Source organism: Drosophila tropicalis, unplaced genomic scaffold (assembly GCF_018151085.1).
Source record: "Drosophila tropicalis isolate 14030-0801.00 unplaced genomic scaffold, ASM1815108v1 contig_1002, whole genome shotgun sequence".
Lineage (NCBI taxonomy): Eukaryota > Metazoa > Arthropoda > Insecta > Diptera > Drosophilidae > Drosophila > Drosophila tropicalis.
This window is the reverse complement of record NW_027172360.1, coordinates 196,663-219,438: the sequence shown is the minus strand read 5'-3', so window position 1 is coordinate 219,438 and position 22,776 is coordinate 196,663. Positions and strand designations below refer to the sequence as shown.

Genomic DNA, 22,776 nt, shown 5'->3' with positions numbered 1-22,776 from the left:
TCGATACCGATTCTTACGTAAAGTCACCACTACTACTGCCCATACTGCAGTCCTACATTCGGCCATACGACCTCCACATTGTCCCCGAATGATAGACACCATTTTTTTACATTACATTTGTATTTAGTACATTTTGGACCTTCTCCGTCTCTTATTTTCTCAATCGTATAGCGATTATGCATAATTTTCCGAACAACCCCAAAAGGACCTAAATAATTCCCTTAAGCTGAAGGCCAGAAGCAAACTTCGTTCGCTTGACAGCCAACAGCGGTTTTTTTCTTGCATCTTGTTAACCTTCTGATTCGCTGCCTTCCGTATCTCAGATTTATTATTTTCCAACTCGACCAGTAATTCTTCTTGCAACATATCTTTCGAGATATGAGGACTTACACGACCTTACTACTACCTGTACTTTGCTTTCACATCAGAACTCAAGGGAACTGGATATTTCCGTTTGTATGCACTTTCACTTATAGTCGAGACATCACTACCTGTATCGGAAAACGTTGATATAATATTTTTGAAAACACGATTTCCCAATTTCTGGATGAGTTGCTGGACATTTTGATTGTTATTCTTAAACTGATTTCCCTTATGACTTTTAATTACGCTCTCCTCGCAGTTTATCAATATGTGATTTTCTTCTCCGCAATTGCAAAATCTAGACTCATTTATAGCAATATCCTGCTGCGTCTTCTCCGATCTTTTAAATTTTAGACCATTTTGACTATTTCTGAGTAGTGATTTTCTCGTATTGATATTACATGTAAATGTGTGATATAACTCACTCTTGTTCTGCGTCGAATCTGGTATACCCTCTTTTATATACTCTTTAACACTTTCTTTATCTAATATGCTCTTTTTCGTCAAACTCTTCATTTTAGAAAAATATTCGATCAAAGTCTCATTCTTTTTTTTTTTTTTGTATTTTCGGGTAGCTTATGTACTTGTTTTGCAGCCAACTTCTCTGAAAATTTCTGTAAATCGTTTCATTTGACTGTCTCTGCTTAGTTCTCAAGGTCTGCAAGCCAATTGCTGACATCTTGGTTCTGGCTGCCATCCAATACAGTTAACGAATCTTGGATATCTCTTAGTGTGAACGCTATTTTATTTGTACCTCTTGTTGATCGATTACCTTCTATTCGTAGAAGGAGGCTTCTTTAACTCCTGACTCGAAATAAAGATTTAAGCCTTCTATGTATGTAACTCTGCTTTGTTTCCCTTAACACTCAAATTATTCTCTATCCACTTTGCTATAAACTCTGCTACCGTGAGTTGCAAGATTTCGTTCTGTGGCATAATTTAAATACAAACAAATCATAAAACAAGTTTTGAATATGTTCTTAAGCTACTGTTAGTGGGTTAATTTAATTAATATCAATAACTATATTGTTATATAAATGTATTCGGTTATTCCTTTTTTGTCTCATCAAATACTAAAAAAACTTTCACTCGTTGCAGAGGACGGACGTGTTTTTTTTTTTGCGCTTATCAACTTTTTTTTCTCGCGATTAAATACTTTTCCATAACTCTTAAATTCATTATCGGTTTAATTAATAATAATTTCAGCATCCGAATTTTATTTTTATTTCGCGAATTCTTGCTGTCGCTTTTGTGTTTTTATTTAAATTTAAATAAAATCAAAACTTACAACAATACTTGCATTAGCGGTGTTGTTGTTTTGCTTATCTCTTTTGCTTATCTCTTTTGCTTTTGCGTTTTTACCGTTTTAACTAACTCTCGCGCTCTTGAGTACAAATTGTTGTTGCATGTGTTCAATTTAACGCGCTATCCCGCTCTTTTCTATTCTTTTTTGATTTGCGGTCTCGTTTTTTGCCCACCCGCGACTCTGTGATACGTGTTTTTTGTTTTTGTGCATTCTTGCTATTTTAATTCTTTAGTTGTGCAGGCTTACTCTGCACATTAACCCTTGTGTCAGAACTGGTCAGTATATTCTTATACACAGATTTTATACCCTTACAATTTTTATTTTTTATTTTTTTATTCCTTTTTATACCCTTGCAGAGGGTATTATAAAATTGATCAGATGTTTGTAACGCACAGAAGGAGACGTTTCCGACCCCATAAAGTATATATATTCTTGATCAGCGTGAGAAGCTGAGTCGATATAGCCATATCCGTCTGTCCGTCCGTCTGTGCGTACGCGTTTTACTCAGCCGTTTTAAGAGCTATCGGGCTGAAATTTTTTTTCGTGGGTTTTTATTACCCGGGAAAAATAAAGTATGAAAACCATAAGGATCGGACCACTATATCATTTAGCTCTAGAAGAACTAGAAGAAACATTTTTATAAAAATCGAGTATGCTATGAAATTTACATATGTGATAATATGAGAGTAAAATTGTTTTGTTTGTATATTAATGAATTGAGTTGCAGAAAACAAATTTTGAACATGTAAAATTATTATTACCAAGGACTGCAAGAGTATACAAACTTCGGCATAGCCGATGTTAGCTACTTTGATTTTTTAAAATAAATTTAACTTTTTAATAAAATAGTGGTCTGCTCAAAAAATAATTGCATAGTTGCCACTAATGCGGTTGACTCCCATGATTATATTCTTTGTTGGTTGTGTGACAATGCGGTTCACCTTAAGTGTGCAGGTTACACAGGCAGAATCAAGGAGTCTTTTGCTAAAGGTGGTGGCTTAAAATATGGATGTGATGCTTGCCGGCAGGTCGAGAATGAGATGCGCTCTTTCATGAGGCGGACTAGAGATAGTTTTGACACTTTAAGGGCAGGTTTTAATAAACTCCAAACGGAGTTTACTGCTTGGAGACTCAGTTCAGAAGTTTATCGCTTATGAATGAGTCTCCGAAACGAATCTGCATCTGTAGATCCGCCAGCGTCTCTTATCATCCCCGACCGGTCTCATGCACCGTCCACTTCTAATGTACAGCAATTGATATCGTTTCAGAGCCCGGTTGTGAATGCTATTAGTAAGGAATTACCGGTATCACCTGGGAATTATCTCTTAAAAACGATGCCTATTGTAGTGTCCGATGTGTCCGGGCAATTACCCATTCCAATTTATATTGCCGATAGTTCTAACAATATCGAGGGCCCCGTAAACAAGTTGACGGCTGCAGTGGGTGACTTGTCCAACGTTACTGCTGCGGCTGACGCTTCGGGACCGCGGCCTCTCGTTGGCATACCACCAAAGAAACATATATTTGTTTCTAGGCTAGACCCTGTTGTCACATCTGATGATGTAATAGCCTATATTCGAAAGAAAGTTAACGTCTCGAATATTGCGGTGGAGAAGTTTAAATTTTCTTATTCTCGGGACATCTCGTCCTTTAAAATTAGTGTTTCTGCCAATATCTTCGATACTATATGTCGAGAAGATTTTTGGCCAAAACATATAATAGTTAAGGAAAATACTGTAAAAAAGAAAAATCGGCAACCGATTCGCTTGCCAACAACAACAATTAATACTATTCTTGCCACCTCAGCATCTGCTGGTGTGTAGAAAAACTAGCTTCGTCACTTAACCTGGGTTACCAGAACGTTAGAGGACTGAAATCTAAACTTAATAATCTCTATGTAGATAGTCTTTCTTTTGAGCATAACATTCTAGCTTTTACAGAGACGTGGCTAAAACCTGATATTGCTGATGCATCGGTTTTTTCCACAAACTTTTCTATATTCAGACGTGACCGGATTTCTCGTATAGGTGGTGGCGTTCTGATAGCTGTTGATGCTGCTTTATCATCTGAAATGATTCAATTTTCTAGTACCCAGGAGATTGAGTTTGTCGGTGTTAAAGTAAATTTTAAATCTTTTAATGCTTTCATTACTTGTTCCTATATTCCACCATTATCAGACATGGTGGTATATTTAAATCATTTAGAGGCAATTCAGTTTGTCTCCTCTTTAGTTTCCAGTCAAGACTTGCTCATAGTTGTAGGTGATTTTAATTTACCCGCTTTAGCATGGTCACTAACAGATGAATCTACCACGTTGCTGCCCTCTTTGTCACATGACTTTATTGATGGCCTCCTAGGCTTACCTTTATCCCAAGTCAATCCTGTCTTAAATTCTAATAGAAAATCGTTAGATCTTATTTTTGTATTGCATTCTTCTTATTGTGACGTTTTTAGGATCGAACCATTTGTTCTTCCAGAAGACAAATTTCATCCTACAATAAATTTAAAAATTGATTTGCCTTTGCTTTCACCATTACTTGGCTCAAATGAGTTACCTCTAACTAGGTGCTTTCGTAAGACTGACTTTGCCAGCCTTAATGAAAACATTACTACTACCGATTGGTCTTATCTGTACAATTGTAGAGATATGAACTCAGCTGTTAATTTTTTCTATGATACTCTGAATTCACTCTTTGATGTTTGTGTGCCTCTTGGTAGGCTGGAGCGGCTTAACAAACCTCCCTGGTTCTCTCGTGAGCTATCCAATTGGAAAAATGTGAAGACACGATATTATAAGAAGTTTCAAAAACACGTCGTTCATCAGATTATGCTCTGTATACAGTCGCTCGTTCAAAATTCATGATGCTTAATACACAATGCTATAAGAATTATCTTCAGCGGTGTAAGCGTCAGTTTTCTTCTGACCCTAGACAATTTTATAATTTTGTTAATTCTAAACGTAAGACCTCTGTGCACCCATCTTTTTTGTCTTTTCAAAATAAAAAAGCGAGCACTGATCCGGCAATTGCCGATATGTTTCCGAATTTTTTCAAAACAACCTATTCCTCAACGGAATATCGAGCAAGTCCGTATCCTTATCATTTAGAAAAGGCTAATTGCATTTTCAATCCGGTGATTGATGAAAGTTCTCTTCTTAGCGAACTTAAACTAGTTAAACCTAATTATTCTCCGGGGACAGATGGTCTACCTGGATGTGTACTCAGGTTCTGGGCAAACGCATTATGTAAACCCATTTTAAAATTGTTTCTATTGTCTGTCGAATCTTCCTCTTTTCCATCTATTTGGAAAGAGTCGTATATCATTCCTCTGCATAAAAATGGCAAAAAGTCCGAAGCCTCTAACTACAGGGGTATCTCGCCCGCTATTCCGAAAGCTTTTGAGAAAATTATAACATTTTTGCAGCTCTATTATTTCGCCATCCCAACATGGGTTTGTGAAACGTAGGTCTACAACCACTAACCTTTTAGAATTTACCTCTATAATTATCAGGGGGTTCAAAAATGCTGAACAAACTGATGTCATATACACTGACTTCAGCAAAGCCTTTGATTCCGTTAATCATACCCTATTACTTTCTAAGCTGAGCGACATTGGGTTTCCACCCCTTTTCCTTTCTTGGGTTAGAGAATATTTAACAAATAGAAAACAGAGGGTACTTTTTAAGTCTTCTTTTTCCGATTCCATTCCTGTGACTTCTGGTGTACCTCAAGGTAGTCATCTTGGCCCTCTGCTTTTCACTTTATTCATTAACGATCTTCCATCAGTCATTGTTCTTTCGCGTGTGCTTATGTATGCTGACGATGTCAAGCTTTGTCTTACTTATAATGATACAAATTCATTTAGTCGGATACAAGCTGATATTAAAAACTTTCAATCCTGGTGCCAGTTTAATCTACCAAATCTGAACACTTCCAAATGCAAGGTAATGATTTTTTTCGTAACTCTCCTCAACTGGTCACTTATTTTCTGAACAATAGCCCTTCAGAACGTCTAAATAATATGAATGATTTGGGCGTACTTATGGACCATAGGTTAAATTTTAACACCCATATTTCCACCACGGTCCTAAAGGCCATGAGTGCCCTGCGTTTCATTAAAAGATGGTCAAAAGAATTTGATGACCCCTATACAACTAAAGTTATTTTTACTTCGCTTGTCCGTCCTATTTTAGAGTATGGATCTTGCATTTGGTCACCTCAATATGAGTCGCACCAGATTAGACATGAATCCGTTCAAAAGCAGTTCTTGCTAATTGCTCTTCGTGGCTTGAGCTGTCAATTTGCCTTCGTATTCTATTAGACTTCTCTTGATTAACCTTCCGTCCCTAACTAACCGTAGAATTATTCTTGGTGTCATTTTTATGCACAAGCTCCTAATTGGTGATATCGACTCGCCTGAGTTATTAGCTCAGGTTAATCTGTCGGTACCATGTAGACGGAGTAGACATCCTTTGATACCTTTATCCCTTAGTCGTTGTTCTTCTAACTATGCCTTGCATGAACCTTTTATGGTCCTCTGCTCTGATTACACCTTCTATTCCCTGTAATCGGCTCAGAGTTTTCTATTAATATGCTTAAAACATCTATCCTATCTCATTTAGTTAATAGATAGCTATAGTATTATTTGTTTGTCTGTTTTTTCTATTGTGTATATGTCCACGCGATTCGTGCCGTGCGTTATACGGCTGCACCCCTCGGTCGGTCGGGTGGGAAATGGGCAGTTATCTGCTTGGGCTCGCGCGTAACAGGCTTTGTCCTGGTGTCGTAGGCGCCACTGGAACGTACTGCGCATAGTATCATCAACGTCCGCTAAATACTTGCTCTTATGTACTGGTTACTATCCCTCGGTAAGCCAAAATTGTTGGGTTGATGCCGCCGTCGGTGGGAATGTTGCCTTCTGGATACTCTTTGTGTCTTGCTGCCTCGTCACTGCTCTGCTCTCTACGTCACGTTAGACAGACTTTTGGGTTTAATGCCGCCGTCGGTGTGAGTGTTGCTCTCTGAAAATTCTTTGTGGTCTTGTCTTGTCGGCCTCAATACCGCACTCTGGATTCCCTCTACGTTTTACTTCACCCACTTGCGATGGTTGCTGCCGTCGTCTGTGTGAATGTTGCTCTCTTCGTGTAACGTCTGTCTGATTGCCGTTCTCGGGATACTCTGTACGTCTTGCCAATCACACTCACGCAATGGTTTTTTTTCCTTTTTTTTTCATTAATTCATTAAATATAGAAGCAAAATAGGAAATAGCTCTCTTTGGCTCTCGAAGTTTTCTTAGCGTTGCTGCAGCATATGTCTTTGTCTTTGCACACTCAGTGCCTCGTAGCCTACTTTTTAGGTCTTCGTCTTTATGCTGCCCCGCTCAGCTTCGCACGATCAAGTTGATGTCTCTCTGGTTCGTTACCATTTTGCTGTCTCTGTCGCTCTTGTGGATTTAGTTTTTTTCTAAGGACTGGCGCCAAAAATTTTCTATTCTTGCATTGGTTCTGCTTTATTTTTTGTATTGTACTGTGGTAGACTTAATAACCTTTTAACAATGGGGGTTAATTATTACCTAATTTCATAACGTTAATTTTGGTCAGAAGTCTCCGGCCATATAAAGAAAATATGTTCTTGATTAGCACGACGAGACAAGTTCAAATAGCCATGTCCGTCCGTCCGTCGATCCGTTCGTCTGCATCCACGCAAACTCCTCCTAGACCGTAAGAGCTACAGAGGTGAAATTTAGGCACGTAGGCTTGTATATACTGCAGGGGTTGTATATATATATATAAATATATATATATTTCTTGTATTATTAAACTGCCTAAATATTTAATATAAATGCAAAAAAAAGAATGAAAAACCAAAACTACCTAGTCCATCCAAATCGGTGATTCGCATATCTGAAATTCCCCTTGTGAGTAGTGATTTTCTCGTATTGAGGTAAATGTTTACTATTACTACTCGGGCCCAAAACGCGCTTAAACTACATAATTTTGGTATCAAACGAAAGAGAAAAATTGCACGAGCACGACCTCAGGTGCGCCTTGGCGATTTATTTCGTAGTTTTTAAGTAATTAACAAAAGAAAATTAATATTTTTAGCGGGACTATGGCTAAAAGTAGCTTTTTCCGGCTAAAAAAAGCTGTTCAATTTTGAGATGGTGTTGCCAAATGCCGAATTTTGGATCCTGGAATACGCGGGCTTTTTGAATCTTTTGTTCGCACTATTCTCAACAAACGAAAATATTGTTGAATTTACAATATTTCTTGATTTTATAGAACAAATATAGTTTAGAATACAATATTCGGCTGCCAGAGCAGCCGAATATTCCTCGACTTTTGAGATTAGATAAAAGTATTTGGCTACCAGGGCAGTCAAACAGCGCGCCAAATAAAAAATAGCGTTTGACAACACTGAAATCTAGCTTTACCCGATTTTTCCACTTTTCAACACTGAAATCTCGAGTAGTAATAGTAAACATTTACCAAATATTCGATCAAAGTCTCATTCTCTATTTTTTTGTATTTTCGGGTAGCTTAAGTGCTTGTTTTGCGGCCAACTTTTCTGAAAATTTCTGTATATCGTTTCATTTGACTGTCTCTGCACAGTTCTCAAGGTCTACAAGCCAATTGCTAACATCTTGGTGCCGGCTGCCATCGAATACAGTTAACGAATCTTGGATACCTTGGATTAGTGTGAACGCTAATTTATTTGTACCTCTTGTTAGTGCCAAATATTTTCTATTCACGCATTGGTTCTGCTTTATTTTTTTTATTGTACTATTGTAGACTTAATAACCTATTAACAATGGGGGTTAATTGTTACCTAATTTCATAAATTTTGGTCAGAAGTATGCAACGCATAGGAGGAGGCATCTCCGGCCATATAAAGAAAATATGTTCTTGATTAGCACGACGAGACGAGTTCAAATCCCAGACAGTGAATTTTCTCAATTATTTTGTTATTTTCTGAGCTATTATCGTGAAATATTGGTGAGTTTATTATACCTATAAACGATTCTGCCAAATTTGATGAAGATCGGGTGACTATATCATTTAGCTCCCATAGAAGCGATCGGTCGAAAAACGTGACAGCGACTCTGATTAATAACTTAATAATAACTTTTTTCCTATGTAAGCCGTTCTATTGCAAACATAAGACTTTAAAGAAACCCTTTAAAACGTTTTTCCACTTTAAAGACCATAGGTAAGGAAGAGTAACCAAAAACTTGCAAGAGTACTCAAACTTTGACGCGGTCGAAGATAGCCTGGCCCCTCTGGTTTTACTGTTCTGTGATAGCCAAACCTTTTCGGCTGACATATTAGCTTTTTCTGAAACTCTGTTTTGGATTTTTGGAATTTTTTCTAATAACTTTTTTTTATATAGGCTTGAGCGTGATGGTCGACGTGGCGATGGAGTATTATTGCTGTTCAAGTGTTGTGCCGATTGATCTGCCCTTAGGTGTTGAGTTTATTTTCGTCGAAGTTACATTTTCCAACTTTAGCTTCTGATATCATGACCTTCATGCACCATGCTGATGCTTTACAAACTATCTTTAGTCGCCTTAAAGATAGTGATAACCTCATAGTCTCAGGTGATTTTATCTTGCCTAATATTTCTTAGCTGGTTGATGATAATCTCTCTTTCTTAATTCCTTAGTCTTAACACGTTTTTCTTGATAGCCTACCTGAAAGTCCGCTATATCAGCTGATTTCTATACTTAACTCTTCCAAAAGAATCCTTGATCTTGTTTTTGCCTCGGATCCCACTGTTAGTTCTATATATCAAACAAAGCTTCTTGGGAACCCTGAAGATCCTTATCACCATACCATTGAAGTTATTATTTCTTACAATTCCGTTACTAATTCAATTAAAAACATCTCAAAATCTCGTCGTAGATGTTTTCGTAAAACAAATTTTAATCTTCTTAACAACCTCATTTTCTCTTTTGATTGGTCATTTCTATTTAAGTGCTGTGATATAGATTGTGCAGGGAATTTTTTCTACTCTGCTCTTAATTCTCTAATTGAATTCTAATGCGTTCCTTTTGTGAATGTCTCTACCGTCTCCAGTGCGCCAGTCTGGTTCACACGTAGGCTGTCTAATGTCTGTAACATTAAATAATATATTATAGGGTTTCACAAAACTGGTTCGGGACTTGACTATGCTATTTATTGTGTAGCGAAATCTCAATTTTGTCTCTTAAATACTCAATGCTACAATAATTATATTGTGCGCTGTAAGGTTGAATTTTATAAGAACCGCAAAAGATTTTACAACTTTGTTAATTGAAAACGACGCTCTAATTTACTACCTTCCACCTTCAGACTTAATTGCCAGACAGCTAATAATGATTCAGATATTGCTAAATTCTTTCAGCCGACTTATTCTACTACTTCTGCTTCCAATCCCACATTCTATCCCTTCTCAATCCCACATTTAAAATTGTATGGTTTTTCCTAGTATTACTGAAGACAGTGTTATCTCTTGCTAATCAAATATTATTATATTATTATTTTATTATTCCGCTTTTTGAAAAGGTCAACAAATCGGATATTTCTAACTACCATGGCATTGTCAAACTTCCCGCAGTACCTAAGCTACAACTTAATGCCTCAAAGTGCTATTTTATGACATTCAGTCATTTGTCTCCGTTCCTAGATCATTACTCTATTGAGTCTGTTCTGTTATATTGTGTACCATAATTCAAAGGCTTAGGCGAAACCGTTTCGCTTTTAAAACATTGACGTGAATTCTTGTTATACCATGTATAAATAGCATATTAAAGTCCCCAGAATGTTTGTAACAGGCAGCAGAAAGCATTTCCGACCCCATAAAGTACATACATATATTCTTGGTTAGGATCAACAGCAGAGTCGATCTAGTAATGTCCGTCTGTATGTATGAACGCCTAGATCTCGGAGACTATAGGAGCTAGAGTCACCAAATTTGGTACTTAAAGATGCTGTAATACTTTCTGTGTTCAAGTTTATTTAGTTTATTAATAAAATTTTTGACACCGCCCCTTACGGCGCCTCAAATTGGATAAAACCGAAATTCTCAAGAACTATACTAGCTATAGACATCAAATTTGGAAGTTGTATTGGCTTAATACGCGCGCAGATTAAGCTTTTTCAAAATTTTGCCATCTGCGCCACCGAAAATTATATAAAACTGTTTATTTCAAAAACTAACAAAACAAAAACACCAAATTTGGAATGAAGATTCGTTTAGAATGCGTGCAGATAAATAATTTGCAACTTTTGGACTATCGAACCCAAATTCAGCACACTAATTGGCCCAAATAATATACGTATAAACGAGTTTTAATATGCGGTCCATAACGGCTGAGTTGACCGTAGGCTAGTGGCGGCGCTAGTGAGCGAGAGCATATGCTATGAGGCATGTAAAACGATTTTAATAGACATACATTTGGTGTTCGAAATTTAAAAAATATGTTCCCCTGGTGCATTTTATTCTTCATTTTTATTTAGAGAAGCAATTCTTTCCTTCGAATTTGATTAACTTCTTTTTTGTCCGTTATGCTCCAACGTTCTGCTAAGGCACTGCATTCCTGTTACAAGGCTGTACACAAAACTGCGGACAGGAACGCTCGAGATATCAAATCACCTGGTCGATCAAGGTATTGAATAATTATAAAGTTGAATTAATATTATATTGCGTAATGAAAAACTAGACTGTACAGGGTATAAGTGTATATTTGTACAAATTAATCATATTATATTACGTGTTTTTATTACGATACAAATATTGTGCAAATAAAAGGTTATAAGACGGAAAGTTACAACACTGCATGTCTGTTTGTTTCCAATGTGACTGCGTCGAGTATTCGATTTCCAATCCCTTCATGGTTTCGTATGCCAAAGAAGACTAAAATAATAATGTAAAGCTTATCTTGCAGTAATTAATCTTGTTAGTGCACAACATACCTTATTTGCAAATATGGTTACTATGAACTTCCCCGGCTTAAATGTTTGTACAACTTGATTTATTAGCATCCGATAATTATTTAGTGCCACATTACTTTCGAAGCTGACATAGGAAAAGTTCTCTTCTGGTGTTATATGTATCGTCATGTATTCGCCCTTGAATTGATGTTAGAAAACAAGAATTTGCTATTAGCGTCAAATAATTTTTTTAGTATAGGCAATGAAGTTTGGCGGTATTAAACAACAACAAGGCGGTGGTCGTCTTCAAGGCAACTATCAATAACACTTACATACATCGCATCGGTGGTCGTCTTCAGGGTTTAGGCTGCCAAAGTCCTAACACAAAAATATCAAAAGCATGAGGGTTGATTTAGTTTCCCTCAGCATTTCGACGCAAGCAGATCTCTTTGTTGAGAGAACACACATGAAAATATTGATCGCTGCTTTGTTTTTTCTAATTTTGCCAATTTTCATTTTGCTTAGTGTAAAGCAACATACGCACAGAAATCTAGTACACGCATACAACTACATTTTTCTAGCGCTCTCTTTGTGCCGGGCCCTAAATTAGACAACAAAAAATAACGACCTAATTTTACACGAACGCTTTCTGGACTTGGAGATTCACACTGATTAGTCCCTAATAGATGCCTATATAAATGAGCGAGTTACCAACCCAACACCCTGGTTACTAAATTTGGGAACGAGACCCAGGAAAGAAGACGTGGCATCGACTCTTTCCTATTCCCAGAAATCATCATACATACATACATAAAACATACATACACACATGCATTAATTCGATTGTAACAGACACACAAAGACAGACAAAATGTAGAGACCCAAAAACATTATTAATAAACTTCACTTCTGTTTTAACATTTGAATCGAACAGACGTTTGAGTTACTCTGGCAAAAATAAAATATACACACATCTCACACACCCCCATTTAAACCATCTAGCTCCCGATGGTAATTACCGCAATTGTCGGTATCTATCTTATAATTAGGGTAATAATAATAATAGTTAGATAGCAAAATAGTCGGTTGAAAAAAAATTTTTTTCTTACTACCGAGGATGCCACATTGTCGCACCGCATCCAGGGCTGCCATCTCTCAACACATATGTATCCATATGACACTACATTCGAGTTTATAGTACGTTGTATCTGTGCGGTGTACCTGTACCACTTCTGAGGCTCTGCAGCTGACATCTTGGCTAAGACAGAAAGTATGACTCTTTTGACCGAAAATTCCTTAAAATATTTAGACGTAAATGCTGCACCTCTACCGGTGATGATACGACCCGGATTTCCAAAAATTGTGACCCAATCAGTTAAGTGTTTAACAACTTCCGAGGCATCTGTCGATTTTGCAGGATATAGCCATGTATATTTACAGAACCCATCTACGACTGCGAATATGTACTTGTAATTCTTCGAAGTTGGATCCAATGATCCTAAATGATCAACGTGTAGCCTCTCCAATGAAACTTCTCCTTTATCAATGCAATGTGAAAAATCCTCCTGCTTGCCCAACTTTCTGTTGTGTGTAATGCACTGAACACAGTTTGCGATAAACTGACCAACTTTTTTGTCCGAATTGCGAAATATAATAATCTTGTTGATTAGCATGCTTTGTTTTTTAAACAATTATGTGCCCAAAGTAGTGTGTATTCTTTATTATCTCCTTTTCCATGCTTTTCAGAACTGCTTACAAATCCAACCCATCGACCTGCTTATATAAAAGTTTATTTTTAATTTTAAAATCGGCATACGGCTTGTGTTGTAAAATTTCGAATACTGCTGCGAACTTTTCATCATTACTTTGTGCTCTTAGCATCTGCGCGTGCACTTCTGTTGTGACAATCATTACTGGAAAGCGACTTAAGCTATCGACATGCTTCTTCATATCGCCGGCACGATGTTCTATTTTACAGGAAAAATCTTCCAAGTGCATCAACCATTGTACGACTTGTCGGGTCATATCCTTCTTCGCTGCTGTCATTTTGAAAGCTGCACAATCTGTGACCAGAACAAACTCGATTCCCATCAAATAATGGCGCAACTTCTTTGTAGCTAGATATGCTGCCTTGACCTCTAGAAAATAATTGAGTAACTTTTCCTCCTGATAAAAGCGTATCACCAAATCCGTCTTGTGATGCATCTATGTGTAATTGCGTTTCAGCTGTGTTTGAAAATTTTCAAAACTAGTTCATTCATCAGACTTTCTCTTAACTTTTCGATTGCTTTTATTTAAGTACTTTCCACTCTAATCTCTGCATCTTTTTTAAGCAACTTTGTTATTAATGCATAATTACGACTGCATTTTCTATAGTAGCCTGTTAGTCCTAAAAATGCCTAAACACCTTTGATATTTTTCGGCAATTGGAAATTTTTGACTCCCTTAACTATCTCTTTACCCGGACATACTTCTCCATATTCTATTTCGTGGCCCAGAAAATTGATTCTTCCTTTTAAAAACTGGCATTTCGACCATTTAAAAAGCTTACTGCTCTCTGACGTGACTGTCGTGTTTTTGCATAGCTCCTGAGTTTTTATTAATATTTATTGTTTTCTCTCAATTTTTAATTGTGCTTAGTTTGTTTACGCTTTCGCTGGTGTTGTTTGCTTGACTCCCTTGTGTTTTATTTCCATAATTCGCCAAATTAATCAGTTTAAACAGTTTTTTCTTTTTTCGTGATTAGTGTTTGGTGCATTTATATATTTTTTTTTATTTTTCTTTCGTCATTGCTTCTGCAGTTGCTCCCCTCACCACCCCCATCATACCATCAGTGCTAGTGGCTTTGTTGTTATCTCTGCTTTGTGCTTGTGCTCAGCTTCCCTCCCGCGTAATCACTTTTCTAAGGCCGCCTCTCAAGCTCGGCTTGTAACTGTTCTTGCACTCTCTGTTGTGCTGTGCACTCTAGCTGTCTCTTTGTTTTATTTGTAATTATTGATTTTTTATCAATAATTATCTTTGTGCTGTGTACTTAAATTTTTCTATATATCCTTATATATATATGTTTTTTTTTGCCTTGTGTTCCTTTCGGCTTTTCAATGGCTTGTTGTCTACCTAATTGCAAACATTCTGATCGTTTTGATGATCAGTATAGAGCAATATCTTGTTGGCTCTGCGATAATCATATTCACTTAAAATGTGCTGGCCTCAATGGCCGCGACTACGACAAATTTTCTGGTTTGTCTGTGTCTAAGCCTGAGCTTGGCTTAATGCGCTGGACTTGCCCATCTTGTGCCAGCCAGCAGTTTGATTTTAGCCGTATGTATAGGGATCTTCGTTTAAAGTTTCTTTCTTTAAACAAACTGGTCAAACAGCTGTCTAACGAGTGTGACTCTAGCGTTCAATTATTGTCGCAATTTAAGTTTGTTCCACCTTCTGAGAAATTGCACAAGAAATGTACCCTTGAGTTGCCACGTAAGCAGTCGCCAGCTCTCTCTATTACTTCGTCTCCCATTTTACTTTCGTCTACACCATCTTCCTGTCCCGCTTTATGCTCTTTTTTCAGATACTTCAACCCTTTACAAGCCCTGGTGTACCTCAATCTATCCCTCACGGGAACTCTGATCAATCACAGGATCATGCTGTCTCTCAATCACTTGCGGATCCCAATGCTCCTCCGCCTTCACTAACTGTAGTGCCTCATCGCAAACAATTATTTATTTCTAGCCTTGCTCCAGATACTTCTGAGTCGTCTGTGGCAGCTTACATTGGTAATATTTGCCCTGCTAATGTTTTAATATAAAAGCTTAAGTTTTCTAGGCCTCGCGAAATCTCCCCTATTAAAATTACAGTACCAAATGAGTACTTCTCAGCTATGGTTGACCCTAATTTTTGGCCAGAGGGCCTAGTTGTACACGAGTTTGCCCCCAATAAGCGCTCTCGTCCGTTGCCTGTCCACCTTCCTAATTTATCTTTTGCTTCAAAAAACTAATAACGTCTAGTCTTTGCATTCATTATCAAAATGTAAGAGGACTTCTTACCAAGCTCTCGAACCTGTTTTGTGATAGCCAAACCTTTTCGGCTGACATATTAGCTTTCTCTGAAACTTGGCTTAACTCCTCTGTTTTGGATAATGAAATTCTTTCTAATAACTTTATTATAGTACTCATTGCTGTCAACTCGAATCTGTCTTCAAGTGTGGCGCCGATGCTTTACGAACTATTTTTGGTCGTCTTAAAGATCGTGATTTTCTTATAGTTTTAGGTGATTTTAACTTGCTTAATATTTCTTGGCTTGTTGATGATAATCTATCTTTCTTAATTCCTTCATCTCAACATGTTTTTCTTGATAGCCTACTTAAATGTCCACTATATCAGTTGAATTCTTTCCTGAACTCTTCTAAAAGAATCCTTGATCTTGTTTTTGTCTCTGATCCCACTATTAGTGCTCTATCACAAACACAGCCACTAGTGAAACCTGAAGATCCTTATCACCCTACTATTGAAGTTACTATTTCTTACAATTCCATTACTAATTCATTTAATAACATCTCAAATTCTCGTCATAGATGTTTTCGTAAAACAAATTTCAATCTTCTTAACAGCCTTATTTTCTCTTTTGATTGGTCATTTCTATTTGAGTGCTGCGATATAGATTGTGCAGTGAAGTTTTTCTACTCTGCTCTTAATATTCTAATTGAATTCTAATGCGTACCTTATGTGAATGTCTTTACCGTCTCCAGTGCGCCGGTCTGGTTCACACGTAGGCTCTCTAATCTTCAAAACATTAAATCGAGATATTTTAAAAGATTTAAAAAAACTGGTTCGCGACTTGAGCATGCAAATTATTGTATAGCCAAATCTCAATTTTGTCTTTTTAATACTCAATGCTACAACAATTATCTCTTTCGCTGTAAGGTTGAATTTTATAAGAACCCCAAAAGATTTTACAACTTTGTCAATTCCAAAAGACGCTCTAATGTACTACCTTCCACCTTCAGACTTAACGACCAGACTGCTAATAATGATTCATATATTGCAGATCTGTTTGCTAAATTCTTTCAGTCGACTTTTTCTACTACTGTTTCGGATCCCACACCCTATCCCTTTTCAATCCCACATTTGAATTGTATGTTTTTTCCCAGTATTACTGAAGACTGTATTATTTCCAGCTTGTCATCTATGACGTCTTCCTTCGTTATATACCCGATTTCCCTATCTAAGCCTTTAGCTCGGTTATTCTTTATATCGAGTGAGACTTGTAGATTTCCTGATATTTGGAAGGAGTCATTTATTATTCCGCTTTTTAAAAAGGGTAGCAAATCGGATGTTTCTAACTACCGTGGCATTGCCAAACTTTCGGCAATACCTAAACTGTTTGAGAAAATTATTACGTCTTCCCTTCAACATCTATCCAGATCCACTATTTCTTCTTGTCAGCATGGCTTCATGAAAGGTCGTTCGTCGCTTACCAACCTTTTGGAATTGACTACTCTTGTACACCATGGCTTCCGTAAAAAGTGTCAAACTGATGTTATTTATACTGACTTTAGTAAGGCTTACGACACGGTTGATCATTCTATGCTTCTCGCGAAACTTAACATCGTGGGTTTTTCCCCAAAACTATTGGCTTGGTTAAAGTCGTATCTTATTGGCAGAACCCAAAAGGTGTCTTTTCGTTCCTCGATATCTAAAACTGTTCGAGTTACGTCAGGTGTACCCCAAGGCAGTCATCTGGGCCCACTATTATTTACATTGTTTATAAATGATTTGCCTTTGGCCTTGGCTAATTCACGCGTGCTCATGTTTGCGGATGACGTCAAGATTTGTTATTCCTATAATGATCCTTCTTTCCAACAGTATTTGCAATCAGATCTCGATGCGTTTTGTGATTGGTGCCACGTTAATAAATTACACCTTAATGCCTCTAAGTGTTCTTTTATGACTTTCAGTCGTTTGTCTCCGCTCCTAGCTCATTACTCTATTAAGTCTGTTCTGTTAGATTGTGTACCATCATTCAAAGACTTAGGCGTTATGTTTGACCCTAAACTTTCATTTAATGTTCATATTTCTTCAATTGTCAATAGAGCATGCAGACTTTTTGGCTTCATTAAACGTTGGGCCAAAGAATTTGATGATCCCTATGAAACAAAGGTTTTATACACTTCGTTAGTTCGCCCTACCCTAGAATATTGCTCGCCAGTGTGGAACCCGCAATATGATGAACCGGGTCTTCGCCTACCTTCTTATTCTGACAGACTTCTTCTGTTTTTGGCATTCTCTTTCTCCATAAACTAGTCAGCGGCGAAGTCACTTCTACCAATTTACTAGATACGCTAGTAGACCAGAAACTTTTTTCCTATTCAGCTTAGTAGATGTCTGACTAACTACTCTCTTCACGAACCTTTTCTTGTTCTTTGCCAATCTTTTAACCACCTTTCTCACCTTATCTCTCCTCATCTTTCTGTCACTTCTCTTCGCGCTATACTTTCTAATCATCTACAGCGAAACCAATGAAAATATTCTGGACTTGGATTGGCTGCAACTCATCCCTGACCACATTGGCTGTGAATCGGGGCATAGCTGGCAAATAAAACACCTCCACCGGGTCGGGGATGTTTAGTTGTGTATAAAGCTAAGCTAGCTTCTTCATTTAATTACTATCTGTCTTTAGCTTAAGCTTTTTCGTCGACTGCTGTGTTAGTTGACGTGAATAAATAAATAAATAAATAAATAAATCTGTAAACTATATTGTCGTGCTTCTTCTAAAACAGTCCTAACATTATCCAAACATTTTTCTGCCGTAGATTCGAATACCACTATATCGCAAGAATGAATTTCCATAATTCCTCCTGTAATAAATGAATCTTACAAAAACTATGTTAAATTCAAAAAGCTCTTGCTTTGTCATGAATGCTGTATATTTACGACTTTCTTCTTTTATGTCACTTGAAGCATTTAGTACCCACATTGCAATCAGCTTTTTTATGATCTGTGACTCCACAGTTGAACCAATGCAACTGTTTACCTTTATAGTTTGAATCAGCTTGAACAATCTGGCGACGTTTGTTTTGGGCGTTTCTGGTAGTCGTTTCTACTAGATCGTATCACTTTCTTAGCTGCTTAAAAGAAGTTGAATTGTATAATGGGTAATTCAAATCCTCCCGTACCTCTAACCCGTCAACGATATATGTAATAATCGATTCGTCCTCGATTTCACCAAGAGCAGCAACTTTACACATCTGTAATACATAATTATGAACATTTTCTGACTGCAACTTTTTGCGACTCCTCAACTGTTTATCTCTGCGCTAATTAATTTTTGGTCAAACTCGTCCACCAGGGCTAAACACAATTCTTCATAATTGACAACTATAATCGTTTCCAAAAATAGCTTTGCAGTCCCCATCATTTTACTATGTGCAATAACATACTCTTCTTTCTCGCTCAGCTGATATGCCTCCGCATTTTCTTCAAAATTCTTTAGCCACTGTCCAATTGGAATTGATGTCCCATCGAAATCAGGCACCACCTTTGCAAACCTATCGACTGTTACGTTTGAAAATTTATCGTTACGTTGCGAACCACTGTCTTCAAATTTAACTGCCTACATTCTGATCAGCGTCTCCAACTCGCTGCTGCGCACACTCGTGTGCATGTTTTCACCGTTTCCATAGTCACTCTTCGTTTCTTCGGCGCCAGTCTGCCGCGTTTCGTCTGCGTCGTTTCTGGAAGCACATGGGTATATATCTGTCTCTCTTGCGCTTACCACTTTTAAGTCGGTTCGTCCGTTATTTCACTATTCGACGATAATGTGCTGTTGAGGGCATCGAGAACAAGTTTTGCGGCAGTGACTTGCGGCTTGCGGCTTGGTTTGTTCCCGGGACATTTCGTCCTTTAAATTAAAATATAACAAAATCATCCGCTTCTAACTACGCTAGTAGTTCCAAAAATAAATCAATGTAGTCGTCTATGCATAAATTATGATTTTTCACCATGATTTAAAAATCTGCAATTTTTATTTAATTGATTAATATTTTAATCATTGATTTTGAGAAAAATATATCCTTTGGCATATTTTTTTCATGAAAGCAACGAGCCGTCGAAGAGATCTCCAGGTTCTTTAGTTTTAGGCTCTGAGACATTGTGTTGACTTTGACCAAGATAATAATACGAAATATATTTCGGATAATCTACAATATGCAGCATTCTTCTTTTAACTTTATAAGGCGTCTTGCTAGTTTTTATACCCTTGCAGAGGGTTTTATAAAATTGGTCAGATGTTTGTAACGCACAGAAGGAAACGTTTCCGACCCCATAAAGTATATATGTCCTTGATCAGCATTAGAAGCTGAGTCGATATAGTCATGTCCGTCTTTCCGTGCGTATGCGCTTTACTAAGCCATCTTAAGAGCTATTGGGATAAAACTTGGTATCGGATGGTATTAGGATCGGACCACTTTATCATATATTTCTAAAAGGAACATAGGTGAAGCAGTTGAAGTATCGCTATTAAATTTACATTTGTGATAATAATGGATATAAACTGTATGTGTATGCGCGCGTTGCTTTGCTTAGGGAATGAGGGAAGGAGAAGAACAAATTGTAGTATAAAGAGTAAAATTGTTTTGTTTGTATATTGAATTGAGTTGCAGAAAACAAATTTAGAACATGTATAAATATTATTGCCAAGGACTGCAAAGCTATATAAACTTCGGCATAGCCGATGTTAGCTTCTTTGATATTTTATAACTAGAAGTGTGTGCAAAAAGAGACGCGCAATTTTCCAGCGGTAGAATAGCTTGGCATAAGAAATTGACATGACGAATAAGAGAAACGAAAAACCAGCGAATATTCATATATTTACTGCAAAAATGAAGACACGCTGGATTGTAAATGTCGGGAAGTCGAGAACAATTAGAATATTTAGAAAATTTGCACAATTTTGTGACCCCACAGCAACAACAACACGAAGTCAACTGCAAAAAACAAATATAATGACTTCAAACAATATTTAGGGAAAATTCATGACATTATAACCTGGTTGCAACACATATTATCAACGGCATCAACTTTATCGCATCAACGTAATCTTAAGAGAAACAGATCAAACAACACCCTTATGCACATTGGCAACGCAGCAGCAGTCGTGAGGTTTCGTGTGAAGTCACCAGTCGAAACCAGTAGTCTGTGTTCAGCAGTAAAAAGAGAAGCCGATAAATCAGCAGTACATAGAACACGATATTTAAATTGCATATAGTAATCATTATTCGCCCGACCAAGACTTATAATACTAAAATCAAAATGTCAAAATAAAATCTTACATACGGTTCATAACAAAATCATATATGTATAATAAACATAGCTTTCAGATTAAAAGTGAGTGCAATAGTCAAGTGAATCTGCAATTAAGCGGCCATTAAAAAAAACAATAGAACCGTCAATTAAACGCTTTAATTGTTAACGAATGGGACTTTATTTCTTTGATTAGTTTTACACCTCGATGTACTCAGTGTTTTATTTATTTATTTATTTATTTACGTCAACTAACACAGCAGTCGACGAAAAAGCTTAAGCTAAAGACAGATAGTAATTAAATGAAATAGGTAGCTTAGCTTTATACACAACTAAACATCCCCGACCCGGTGGAGGTGTTTTATTTGCCAGCTATGCCCCGATTCACAGCCAATGTGGTCAGGGATGAGTTGCAGCCAATCCAAGTTCAGAATATTTTCATTGGTTTCGCTGTAGATGATTAAAAAGTAAAGCGACAAAAAGATGAGGAGAGATAAGGTGAAAAAGGTTGTTAAAAGATTGGCAAAGAACACGAAAAGGTTCGTGAAGAGATTAGTTAGTCACACATCTACTAAGGTGAATAGGAAAAAAGTTTCTGGTCTACTAGCGTATCTAGTAAATTGGTAGAAATGACTTCGCCGTTGACTAGTTTATGGAGAAAGAGAATGCCAAAAACAGAAGAAGTCTGTCAGAATAAGAAGTTAGGCGAAGACCCGGTTCCCAATTTAGACCGCGTAGCGCAAACTTAAGGAATTGCTTCTATACCGATTCAATACTACGCTGGTGAACATCATATTGCGGGTTCCACACTGGCGAGCAATATTCTAGGGTAGGGCGAACTAACGAAGTGTATAAAACCTTTGTTTCATAGGGATCATCAAATTCTTTGGCCCAACGTTTAATGAAGCCAAAAAGTCTGCATGCTCTATTGACAATTGAAGAAATATGAACATTAAATGAAAGTTTAGGGTCAAACATAACGCCTAAGTCTTTGAATGATGGTACACAATCTAACAGAACAGACTTAATAGAGTAATGAGCTAGGAGCGGAGACAAACGACTGAAAGTCATAAAAGAACACTTAGAGGCATTAAGGTGTAATTTATTAACGTGGCACCAATCACAAAACGCATCGAGATCTGATTGCAAGTACTGTTGGAAAGAAGGATCATTATAGGAATAACAAATCTTGACGTCATCCGCAAACATGAGCTCGCGTGAATTAGCCAAGGCCAAAGGCAAATCATTAACGAACAATGTAAGCAATAGTGGGCCCAGATGACTGCCTTGGGGTACACCTGACGTAACTCGAACAGTTTTAGATATCGAGGAACGAAAAGATTCCTTTTGGGTTCTGCCAATAAGACACAACTTTAACAAAGCCAATAGTTTTGGGGAAAAACCCATGATGTTAAGTTTCGCGAGAAGCATAGAATGATCAACCGTATCGAAAGCCTTACTAAAGTCAGTATAAATTTTTTTTTTTTTTTATAACGTTTAATATATATTTGTTGAATCTACTCTTAAATTAGAGCCTAACAACAAGTTTGAGATATTTTTCTTAGTCTAGTACTTAAGATAAATCCTGGGGATATTGCAGGCGGCCCGAATCACTTGTTATTGGGTTGGTCTGTCATTTCTTTTAAGACGAGTTCTATTATTAGTTCGCGTAAGGGAATTGGCAAGAACATTTGGGTGTGCATCCAGTTTCGCAGAATACTTTAGTTGTTGACTACCTATTTCAGATTTTACGCTAGGTATATTTAGATCGTTTTGAATGTTGTCGTTCCGTATATACCACGGGGCCCCCGTGATTGATCTTAAAATCTTCGACTGCGCTCTTTGTATAATATCGACACTGCTGGTACTTGCATTTCCCCATAGTACGGCTCCGTAAGTCCAGA

The 22,776-nt window shown here is 37.2% G+C and overlaps 1 protein-coding gene across 1 annotated transcript in view; it reads right to left on the bottom strand.

Moving 5' to 3' along the window:
* Positions 1–11,372: 11,372 nt before the first annotated feature.
* SamDC (S-adenosylmethionine decarboxylase) overlaps positions 11,373–22,776 on the bottom strand; it is a 163,385-nt gene continuing 151,981 nt past the window's right edge. The window contains exons 6-7 of the mRNA XM_068284272.1: positions 11,622–11,777; positions 11,373–11,562 (exon numbers count right to left, since the gene is read on the bottom strand). Of these exons, the coding sequence (XP_068140373.1) occupies positions 11,416–11,562; positions 11,622–11,777 (303 nt within the window). The 3' untranslated portion in view covers positions 11,373–11,415. The remainder of the gene's footprint in view (positions 11,563–11,621; positions 11,778–22,776) is intronic.